At 39.8% G+C, this 12,044-nt stretch overlaps 2 protein-coding genes across 2 annotated transcripts in view; both read right to left on the bottom strand.

Annotated features, from left to right (window-relative positions):
• Positions 1-1,128: 1,128 nt before the first annotated feature.
• On the bottom strand, positions 1,129-6,870 carry slc2a5 (solute carrier family 2 member 5). Its single transcript, XM_010790785.1, has 11 exons — positions 6,820-6,870; positions 6,608-6,706; positions 6,106-6,266; positions 5,900-6,024; positions 5,206-5,358; positions 4,315-4,628; positions 3,257-3,367; positions 3,075-3,176; positions 1,762-1,837; positions 1,427-1,554; positions 1,129-1,134 (listed from the first exon to the last, which is right to left on the bottom strand). Exons 1-11 carry the CDS (start codon positions 6,862-6,864, stop codon positions 1,129-1,131), a joined length of 1,320 nt encoding a protein of 439 aa, XP_010789087.1. The 5' UTR covers positions 6,865-6,870.
• A 2,214-nt stretch (positions 6,871-9,084) lies between these two features.
• gpr157 (G protein-coupled receptor 157) overlaps positions 9,085-12,044 on the bottom strand; it is a 9,468-nt gene continuing 6,508 nt past the window's right edge. Inside the window, exon 4 of the mRNA XM_010790782.1 lies at positions 9,085-11,576. Within this exon, the coding sequence (XP_010789084.1) occupies positions 11,367-11,576 (210 nt within the window). The 3' untranslated portion in view covers positions 9,085-11,366. The remainder of the gene's footprint in view (positions 11,577-12,044) is intronic.

Raw genomic sequence — 12,044 nt, 5'->3', positions numbered from 1 at the left:
TTCATTGTTTTAATCACACTTTTCATTTTGTGAACCGTTGATTGACGTTCCTTTTGAAGCTTTTCCATTTTATTTGCCAAAGCCTTGGCAGTGAGTATCGACTCTCTCTTTTGTTCATCCATTTTTGCCACATTGACATCTGAATTTGATCCACTTATTGACATATCCTTTTAATGTTTTAATGAATGAACAACAAATGCTCCAATCCACACAACCTCTAGCGGCACAAACCAACACACGCAAGCAACAAGTCAGTCCCCAATGGACACGCAGCAGTAACTTATTCACACTGTGTTCTAACAAACATTTATACAGCATGAATGAAGAAGTTACATACCGCTCGCTCCTGCTGCTGTGTGGATTGTCCGTCAGTCTTTATCCTCCCGGTGTTCCGGATTAACTTGTTTCCCGATCAACTTGTTTCCCGATCAACTCGTTTCAGTGGGGTGCGTGGCTTTCGACTGAAATACACATTTTGATCGCTTTCTTCTGTTGTTTACATACATCTTTTGGTATATTTGGCTTCTTAGGAACACGTTGATGCACATCCAGTACTAATGTGTGAGGTTGTGATTACGATGGCGATATCCGGACGCGAACAGCGAGGACTACAACAAGACAAACGAATTGCTCGAATAAATCATTTAAACCGGCTATTGTTGCCAGACTTATTACGGAATATCGTTGTTAATGTCCAAGTCCATCTGTGTATACCTTCAGACAGCCTCCAAGTGAAGCATGTGGTGCATGCACGAAACACATTACCAGTAGAAATACATTGCTTTTAAAATCGTTCTGTGTGACACGAAAACAAGGGGATAATCGTGTTGGTGAACACGAATCAATAGATTACATTTCGTGACTATAACACGAAATGCCATGAGACTGGGTTGAAATACAAGACTGTTTCAACAATGTTTCCATGTTTTTAGTTTTAACCTTTATTTATTCAGGTATCTGCCCACTGGCCACTGAGCAGCTTCACTGGATTTAAGGGTTAGTGCAGTCCAGTAACAGTGGATTGATCTTCGTTTGTATTCCCCAAAATGTTGAACTGTTGTATATATATTTTTCTCATTTTAAATGGTGTATTGTGTCAGATGTTTGTTTCATGTTTGACTGGTTGTGTCAATTCTATTATAACAATGATATTGTTTCACATTGTGAGTTTGGTGCTTGAACAAGGTCTATGACCAAAACGTAGCATTTCATCCACTCAATGCTAACAGTGTTTCTTTTGTTTGGAGGTATTAAAAGTGTGTCTGCCAATCCAGACAGCCCTTCATTCCAATATTCAGTAAAGCAGTGATCATATCGCTGTCAGGAAGTGACCTGGAATGCCTTTTTGTTTACACCTATAACATCTGTAACTAATTACATTTCAAAACAACAAACTTCCTCCCCCCCAACACATTGTGTAACTGACCTCAAGGAAGGGGAACACGAGGCCAACAGTGAAGTTGGAGAGCCAGTGGACGGAGCCTGCGACCATGAAGGCAGCGGGCCGGGCCGACTGCCGGAACATCTCGGTGGTCACTACAGTAGGAATGGGACCTGGAGGGAACAGATGTGGTTAACCACAACACAAACACTCGAGACACGTCATCACTCTTCAGGGTCACAGCGTGGGGAGATCATGCCTGAGTGCCGATTTGCAACCTGTATCATTACATGTCTGAGCACATCCAAACAACACTTCAGCTAATGGACAACTGTTATAATCAGGGGGTGTGTAAATAACCATCGCCAGGTCAGACTCACTGGGTCCTATGGCGTGTCCTATAATGTAGATGATGACACAGGCGATGCTGCCGTAAGACATCCACGTCACGCTCTCCTGTCAACACAAAGCAGCAGCTGCAGTTATTATTAACAGGAAATCATGATGCTTTTAAACAGGAACATATGTGTAACAAAATCCTGCTAATGGCTGCATTGTGTGGGAAGATTTAAACAGACAGCTGAAAGTGAGGCCTGTCTGATTTTTAATCCAGGTGAGATCACACCGCTGGCTTTGTGGTTGTCTGATGGCCTGTGTTTCCTTATACTTCACTGGTGGGCGACTGTTTTTATGTCCTTAAAGTTCTCATGACCCCAGCAAATAAACATGTCAAGTCAGCACATTTATCTTCCAGACCAACATCCAACAGGGTAATATATTAAAATGATACACCAGTGCAGTGATCCTCGTAGCACAGTGACGCACATCCTGCTGTATTGGCTTTGAATTCCTGCACTCTGGACCACGAGGCTAAACTGCTGATTTTTCCTTTTTTTTTTTAAGTTATTCAAAATGCACTTTAAAATATAGATTGATACATTTGAACAAAATCAATTTTTTGAAGAGGTGTGTCTTATTTGTCCACTATACTAATAATATCTGGTATGGATTTTGAGTCACTGTGCCACATGATATGGAAGCTTTTGAAAAAAAAATCATTTGTTTGTCTCAAAAAGAAGGTGCCCTAAAATCCAATAAAAAGAGATGTGTCCTACCCGTCTAGTGTAGTCATGCATTGATTTAGAGTCAATTGGTCACATGATATGGAAGCTATTGAAGAGAAATTAGATGGTTCAATAAATAAACCACTAGTTTCTCTTTGCCTCAGTTTTTCCATGAATAAGTAAACAGACGACTACTGACTGACATTAAGTGACTTATTTGTATTCTCTGTCTATATTTTGTTTGTGTTTTTTATTTTAACAATCATCGTTTTTTTTCCTTCTTCTTAACTTTTCTGTTTTAACTGTGTACTTTCCAATGCAGGACAAGGCTATTTAGCGGATGGGGGTTGCTCTGTAAATATATAGGCGTGTGCTCAAGTCTTCAACGTGCCCTCTCCTGTCAGATTTTTAAAAACAGTTTAAATCTTTTTGAAGAATCCCAAATTAACCTCTTCTAAAAATCTCCTATGATTCACATGTCTCCTGACCTCAAGGTCCTCTATAGAGAAACTCTGCTGATTATATATGTGTATGGTGAACCACTAGAGGACAGCAGAGTTACATGTTGAGGCTGTGAGACACTGAAGCTTTCTGATGGTTCACTTTAAACTGTACATCCATGATGGTACCTGGAAGTTGAGAGCGACAGTGAGCAGCACACAGGCCCCACAGCAGATCCCAAAGCCACAGAGGAGGAGCACCCGTCGCCCCACGGCCTCCACGATGAAGACCTGGTGAGACAAATTCCCTGTTCATAACTATAATCATCTACTCTGATAAGATCAAACGACAGATATCACAGGGTACCTACAGCAGCGATGGTCATGAAGACATTCACTGCACCTGTTCCCACGGTGACGTACTGGATGACGTCCTGCTTCACACCTGCACTGGCATATATGCTGTCTGCATAGTAGTAGATCTGAGGAGGGAGGGAGAAATGCATGTAACACTTTATAATGTCATTTAAATAATGCATTATAAACATACTCATAGCATAAGTATAGTTATAAGCACTCATACATTTCCAAAATGTTTATAAAATAATCATTATAAACAAGTCAAGTATTTTATAATGACCTATACGATCCAGTATCATAATTGCTCATATTTTTTGAAATTATCACAGCTTACAATAGGTCCCATTGTAATGATTTAAACACATTTTAATGCATTTGAATTACAGTTATATTACATTTTAATAGGATTATCCATTATAAGTCGTCATGGGATCCTTCAGGTGAAGTAATGAAATTCTTGAGTTACAGACGGATTTAGTACATAACAAGTTGGTCATAAGTCACTGTAAGTGGCCATTGTTTGCTTTAAGTAGGCTTTAAGTGAAAGAAATACCATTAGATGCTGAGATTTGAATCAAGTGTTTACAGCATTGGTTTAAAGTTAGGGAAACGTTACATTAGGGAAATGTACATGTCCATCATTCAGAATTCACATTTTACTGTCTGTCATAACCTGTTGAATCAAATTGACATTTAACCGTAATAATATTGCATTATAAAATATTATATTGTTAATATTATGGAACTGATAATAACTATGATCCTTACAGTGGATGAGCGAATATTAGGATCCATGATCTATAAGCATAGAGGGCCTATAGCTGTAATTATTCACTTTCATTATAATCTATAATGCATCATAAGTATGTTGATGCATATACTCAAAGCTACCAAATGCATTATAGGTAAATAATTAGGCAAGAGTTGGACAACAGAGTTTAAAACATAAGAAGGAGGATGCAACATTACTGTAATTGAAAACAGAAGAAAGTGTTGTGTAAGCGATTCATTATATCTGATCAGAGTAGGTGTGTGCATCAGTGAGTCAGGAACCAGGGCCACTGCTTACCGCGTTAACCCCCGACAGCTGCTGGCCCATGTTCATGACGACGATGGAGATGAGCTGCCAGCGGACTGAGCGCTGGGACAGCAGGCTGAGCACGGACAGGCGGCCCTCGGCCTTCTCTGATTGGTCCTCCAGACGCATCTCTGACAGCTCTGCATCCACGTCCTCTCTGCCGCGCAGACGCTGCAGAGCTCTCAGAGCCGTCTTCTCGTCTCCTCTCTGGATCAGCATGTACCTGGGGCTCTCTGGGAAGAAGGGCAGCAGCAGGAGCTCCACCAGGGCGGGGATACCGGTCAAACCCAGCATGAGGGTCCATCCTGGATACGTAGGGAACAGAGAAAATTCTATTTATTCACAAACAGTTCAAAATACAAGTACAATCAAAATGCACCTTGATAAGCAGTTCGAAGCTTGGCAATAGTGGACCAGCCACTGAACAGAACGTTTTTACAATATATCCGAACAACACATTTAGTAATGAAGAGAGTTCATGCATTATACAGACACATTTACAAGCTAAAAAAGACCTTAGACGAGTTAAATACCCTAAAAACTAACCTAATCTAACCCTAACTACAACATGTTGCCAAAACATAACATTTTAGCAGTTCAAACATTGGTCTAACATAGTTAGGATACAACAAACCCAGACGCATGACAAGGGAAAACAAAATTAAATGCATTTCAGAGTAGAGTAATGTGTTTACTCCAAAGCCATTAAGTGTATTTAAGAGATATTTTCATGACAGACGCTGCCTTAAGCAGTACTTCTAAGACAGAACCAGATAAAGACAAAAACATATTTTACCAATAAAGAGATACATTCAAATCTCTCCTGAGTGTCCAACAACCAGCTGTTAAGGATGTGCTTCAACATATAAGCGGAGAATTGACCTGTGCTGTTGCCCAGTATGTTTCTGATGCCAAGCACTTGTGCGCTGAGGATGCCGATAGTGATGAAGAGCTGAGGTATGATGCCAAGGGCTCCTCTCAGGTTTTTGGGAGCGAGTTCTCCGATATACATGGGCACCACGCTGGATGAGAGGCCTGCAGACAGGGAAAGAAAACTTGCAGGGAAAATTCACCTCCAAAATGATAATTTTCAGTGCTCATCCTTTTGTTTTTCTTGCATGCCTCCAGGGTGAACAAAGAAATGAATGGAGGCAGTGTTTAACAACAGCAAAGCAATATTAAATAATCCATTTACAAATGTAGTGTCAGGCGTCTATGCTTTATATGCAAAAGTGTTACAATAGTACATTTGCAACATGCATGTGTCGCAGAAGCAGTGAGCATGCAATGGATGAATAAGACTTGGATTATACTGCACAGGTTGGGGAGAACTTGGAAACAGATGTTTTGATAAAGTTGTGCTGCTGTCAAATGTGGCCTGGATTTACTTTAAATCAGCAAGTATTGTCTCTTTGATTTAAAAAATGTTTTACCATGGAGGCAACAAGTTTCCTTTGCAAATTCAAGGTAACACTTGGTGAGTAGTTCATAATAAAATTATCATTTTGGAGGTGAAGTATTTCTTCAAGATACATATAAATGACTTTTGGAAATTTGGATTATCAAAAAGTTTAACCTGCACAGATGCCCACTATGAACCTCGCCACAATGATGATCTCATAGCTCTTGGCAATCTCGCTGACTCCCATCATCACAGCAGGGACGACGGAGAAAATGTTGTTGAAGAGAAGGGTGCCCTTCCTGTCCCAGGAAAAAAAGTCCTGTTAGTTAAACAAACACCCGTACAGATTTGGACATTGCATGATACATGTGACATATTACCTCCCTAGCTTGTAGACCAGAGGGGCCACCATCAGCGAGCCGAAGAAGCCCCCCAGCGGGTACATGGACACAGTGAGGGACCACAGCAGGGTCAAGAGGGTGCCCTCCATCGGTGCGCCGTAACGCTCCATGTAGGTGGCATTATAGAACTGCTCCATGAACTGAAGAGAGCAACACATCATCATATAAGATATTATATAATAATATATATCATATTTTTAAATCTCAGCAAAAAACTAATCTCTTTGCACCGGCTTTTAATACTAGTTGAGCATAACATTTGGATATTTGTATGTTTTTTTATAGGTCTCTAGTTACTGTGCTTTTTATCTTGTTTTTTATTGTTTTATTATTTTACTCCTATTGTCTATATGTGTTCCCTGTACAGCACTTTGGTCAATCGAGGTGGTTTTAAATGTGCTATATAAATAAATAAATAAAGATCGAGATATAAGAGACACTTTGTGCTAGAGTGAAGCTAGTGTGTTTCTGCTTCTGTTACCGGTGAAGGAGAGTTGACCACAGCCACATTGTAACCATACTGGAACGATGAGCCAAATCCAGATATGAGTGTTGCCAACACCAGGACTGCAGTTAATCTCTGCCGGGGGGGACATCAGTGCAATATGTGAAGCCACTCTTTACGACACAAACATCATCCATCATGATTACTCCACATTTGTATACTGTCACAGAGCAGACAGAACAACTCACCCCTCTCCTCTCCACAGGCTTTCCCCATTCCTCAGTCTGCGCCATAGCTGAGATTGGACTCTCTCACAGCAATGATGAGAGCCCACTTTGTAATTACTGCTGCAGTGTATTCTGCCTGCCCTTTGGACAGGAGATTAGAGAGCGTGGCACTGGTTTGCAACCAGGCTTTAGTTATCGTTTTCATGTTGCTGACAGTGCCCCTCAGGTTCAGGAAGTTTTGTATGCAATACACTCAACATATGAAATGCTTCCCTGGGCTGAATGTTAATATCTGGTGCTTTTATTGCAGTGCACTTTCAACTGAATTAGTTCAATTTATGAGATCTAAAACTGTCATTTTGGAGTTATGTCATCATCAAATTGATAAAGCTTCATGAGCGTCTTTATTGCTTAGCCACCTGGATTATATGGAGTTATAACAGGATGAAGACCGGATGTTGAAATCACCAAGAGTTGGAGAAGGCTTTAAAGATAACACACTTTACTGATCTATGTATGATTTGAAGGAATTCTCAGTATTTACACTGATCACCGAAAACATTAATTATCTAGAAAAACACCACAGCTGTAAATCTATTTTGTCGTTTATTTTGTATTCAATGTGTCAGGTGCTGTAATGGCTCTTATCTCTAAAACCGAGTCTGTTTGTCAATACGGCGGCCCCGAAGCGGTTTGCCCTGAAAGTTGTGCTTCAGGGATGCCTCACTACAAAAACAAGTGAATACACAACATGTATGTGTGTAGATAATGCTGGTGGGAAACAAGAATGATTAGAAATCAGAACTGTTTGCTCACGAAAGATGATACGTTAAGAAAAGCGGGATGAGCAATAATGATATAACAAAAACAAAGTCAAACATTTTTAGGAAAGACACATTTTTATTCGCTCACACAGTTTATAAATTATATTTTCAACCATTAAAACTAAAAGAAAAACTGTCATATATTAAATTCAACATACGTCATTTTCACTTTGTCCAATTATGTTGCAACAAATGCTAGGCTATGTGTTTAACTACAGGTAAATCATTAGAAATGATGGATTAGGCTCATGATCCAAAAACAATAACCAATTTGTTTATTACATTATCTTTATGCCCAGGGGGTTGAATGTAACTAAGAACTTGCGTATTTCCACGTTAAGCTACTTTGTCGGACAGCGTTACTTTTTAGATGAAGTCTGTTTGACCAGCTTTCTGTCCAATGAAAAACACAGCAGTAAAATGCAGCAGTAACAGCTTGTTACCATAAAAGTACTTTCATCAACATTTAAAATAACATGTAGGCCTATTGCAGTCAGTTATTCCACAACAGTTTTGGGCCAAATTAAAGTTGATTAGAGCGGTTGCAATATTTTTAGGTAACAGTTGGGGGAGCTAATACTGTGTTTGGTAGCATTTCTACATGCAAAGGAAGAGGAGAAGAAAGTCACAGTGCAGTCCTCTGTGTCCCTTTAATATCTCACTGCCTAATTATTCACACACTGAGAACACGGGAGCCAACCAGTAACCTCTCTTTTAATGAATCTAGTATTTCTGACATTTTATATTACATGCGTGTCTCTCTTCTAATTTAAATAAGCAGCTCTAAACTGTTGCTCATTACCTCTGCTGTGTTGAGAATTGGCTCTATGAACTACTGACGCAGCCAAATCAACAGCCTGTGTTGTGAAAAAAGTACTTCCATTACCTTGACTGGTGAATGGTCCCCCCATGCAGCGTGGCACTCTTTAACTTAATGAATTAAGTGGGCAGAGAGCCAGCAGGAGAGAGCAGAAACCCCTTCCTTAAGTGTTTCCAAGAGCTCCAGTTACACCAGTGTCAGCCCAATCTCACAATGACACGATGGATTCATTCCTGCAGGAAATACAGTAAGTGTCGGTCGTCTGTCTGGCCTCTGCCGTCCTCAAGGACAAATATCTGTTTTTCATGTCATCAGCAAACAGCACTGCACTTGTTCCATTTTCCCAGACATGGTATCAGTTCTGTTGGTCCTGAGAGGACGACCTCTGCTCGGTGTCACGTTTAGACCATGTGTAAAATTAGATGGAAGGAAAGCTCTTCTTTATCTCATACAAATATTGATGTTTTCATAATTTCTACTATAAACAGCCAAAAGTCTCCAGGCTTTTGGAATGATGTATGAGAACTAACTGCCCTCAGTGTAGCTGCAGAGACTGACTGACTGACCTGATATACAAATTATTACAACCACATTACTCACTATTGCATTACCCAAGTCATCAAACAGATCAAGACACAGTGGTGGAAGAGAACATTTAATCTTATTTATCAATACTACATTGTAAACATACTCTGTTACAAGTAAGTCATGCATTCAAGATCATCAAGTAAATGTACAAAAGGTTTTCTGAATAATGTAAAACATATTACTTAATGATGTCCAGTGATACATTCATTTGCCCATTACTTTAGTCATGTAGCTAATGTATGTAGGGATAGTTTGCATTACATTACAAAGTGCTAGTTTCTTTGGAGTGTAGAACCATTAAGTAGCATACTATGGAAATACGCAAGTACACGTACCCCACAATTGTATTTTGCTGCCAACCCAGAGCAAACAGCCATAAATCCCCTCACTGTGACGCCACCTTCTCAACACAAACAAGTGCCTGCCCTCTGAGAGTCAAACAAACAATAATCACTTTAGGATAAGAGAAAATTGGCTGTCAAAAAGATGAAAATTCCCTTGCTTCACCTTTTTTCCAACGATCACCACAGTAATGAATCTTAATTTAGGTCATCATCTCTGAGGCAGGCTCATTAAAACTCAATGGATCTTAGACAATATTTTAAAGAGCTGAAGGAACTACGGGGCTTGTGGTCGCATGAGTGTGGTTCAGCAGGTTCAAAGTGACGCCTCGTTGGTATGCGCTGGGCCTGGAGCTCAGTCGGGGAACAGGAGCTAACAACAGCGGGGGTCAAAGGAGAAGTGAGGCTCACAAGGTCTGGTTTCAAAAAGAGAAGGACGCCATGTGATGCCAGGTCATGCATCCTGACCACAATAACAGTATCAATGTCAAGTTATTTTTTGTGACACATCAAATACTGATGGGGTTTTGCTACTATTGTCCAAAAATGTTGCAACTATGAAGTTAGGCAATGATAGGATACACAAATATAGTTGGAATTAATACTAAATATGGAGCATCATAGATGAAACTTTTAATGTAATGATAAAATGCAGAACAATCTTCAGCTTAGTTTATCCTTAGGGTAATCAATTTAGTTAATTTCATCATATTTCACTTGCAGCTGTTCTTGTTTTATGTTGCTTTAAAAAAGTAAATGTTTATTGTATTCAAAATTGTACATTTTTATTGCCATCAAAGTTTCTTATTTTTGTGTTTTTCGGTGAAAAATATTTTTTAAATAAAAAGGTTGAACGTGTATTTAAGTTAATTCAACTCAGAAAACAGTGCCCATATCATGTCATTTACTTTTCTTTATATAGACAGTCAGATGTAATTAAGTTTCTTTCACATATGCAAAGTTATATCGGATATTAGAAATTTGATATTAAAGTACAAACATTTAGGATAATCTACCCAAAATATAAACACAAACAAAAGTGTAGCTATGATGCACAATTGTTTGCCTTTTTCCTTAGTAACAAAACAGCAGCTGTGTTCAGGTTAAGGTCGTTAAAGTTACAAAGGATTGTAATGTTGACAGGATTTCACTTTGGAAAATATGTGTGAAATTGAATCTTTTCATATCCCACCTGCAGCTTAATTGTCTTCCAAGATATTTATCCACTATTTAGTGCGTTACAAAATCTATTTCATTCACCAAAATAGGAGCCAATTTGCTGCTGTTGTGCTATAACCTTCCACGAAGCACCACAGCTCTCTAGTAAGACGTGCATTTAGGCATATTTTAGAAGAACAATGACTGAGCACATAAGTAACTCAAACTGAAAAGGTTCACTCAAGCTGACCACAACCATTCAAGCCAACACACTTTGATAGTGGTAAGATACGATTGTAGGTGGTTGTTCTCACTTAGTCTTTGTGAAAGTTTAGAATTGGACACCATTTGTTAATCACAGTGAGAATGCTATACAGGCACTTAAATGTGGGTCATTTTTCTCCATAAAAACGAGTCTGTACAGTGTAACAATATAAAAACTGAATATTCATTAACTTGACAGTGATAATCCCAGAATGTAAGTGAACCCACATATTATGTGATAAATAAAGCTACTAACCCTTGACGGAGTGTACAGTTGTTCAAAATACAATAAGAAAAACACCTACAATAACAACTGTAAGTAAAAAAGCACTTTAAGGTTGATGTTTTATAAAACAAAAAAAATCAAGTACCACACTGAAAAAGATTCACCAAGGCAGCAGCACCCTCATCACCAGAGTGCAGACGTGTGACTCCCTGTGACACAGATGTGCAAACACCTGCAGAATCTCCAACCTCTCAGCAGGCACTCGCTGTAATGAGGCTCAAGGTGAGGCAGAGAGCTCCCCCGCGCACCGAATGTCTACCCTAGTTTTTCTTCTCACCCGCAGAATATCATCTATCAGTCCCCACTCGATTGCTGCGGTCTTCTTCTCTCGGTGTGGAGGCGTCCTGTCCCGGCAGCAGCCTCTGAGCGGCGTCCTGAGAGTCCGCCCGACACTTGGAGCAGCAGAAGAGTGCGGCGCAGAGGCGTGTGCGGAGCGGCCGAGTCAGCAGGACGAACATGATGCAGTTGGCTGCTCCCTGCGAGGTGTTCCCAATTCCCTGTTGGGTCCAGACAAAAGCATTCAATGTTTAATGATGTATAGGTGCAGGCAGCAAATATGGTAACTGAATTAAATTATTATTGTTTTCTTTTAAGAGAAGTGTAGCAGTAACAGATTATTCAATGGAATAACGTATCCCTGAATCGTTTGAATCCAAATCTCTTCATATTATTATCTGACCATGATTAGTTAATATAGCGACAGCAGGCAACAAACAAAGTTTCTGAGAGGCTGAGGCCAGGGGCCTTTCTTATTTCTCTAATTTCCCCTCTTCGAATCCTCGGTCCTCCGGTAGTGACCCGGAAATGGTTTTCAGCGCGCCATGTTGAAGGACATCTCATTTCTCTAAATGCACATCGAGGACCGAGGATCGAGCGTCGAGCATTTTTCTAAGACCATTTAGTGCTTCACATAATAAAATACACAACGGCTGTAGCCTGATTATGCTTTAGGAGCTGTAGGTGTG

The sequence above is a fragment of the Notothenia coriiceps genome, unplaced genomic scaffold (genome assembly GCF_000735185.1).
Source record: "Notothenia coriiceps isolate Sejong01 unplaced genomic scaffold, NC01 NC01_scaffold00034560, whole genome shotgun sequence".
Taxonomy (NCBI): domain Eukaryota; kingdom Metazoa; phylum Chordata; class Actinopteri; order Perciformes; family Nototheniidae; genus Notothenia; species Notothenia coriiceps.
This window is presented reverse-complemented; position numbering and strand designations above follow the sequence as displayed.

Coding starts and splice junctions, on each gene's coding strand:
- slc2a5 (XM_010790785.1), bottom strand. CDS start 6,864: ATGGCGCAGACTGAGGAATGGGGAAAGCCTGTGGAGAGGAGAGGG. Junction 6,707..6,819: donor AGCCTGTGGAGAGGAGAGGG/GTGAGTTGTTCT, acceptor CCCCCCCGGCAG/AGATTAACTGCAGTCCTGGT. Junction 3,177..3,256: donor TCTTCATGACCATCGCTGCT/GTAGGTACCCTG, acceptor TTGTCTCACCAG/GTCTTCATCGTGGAGGCCGT.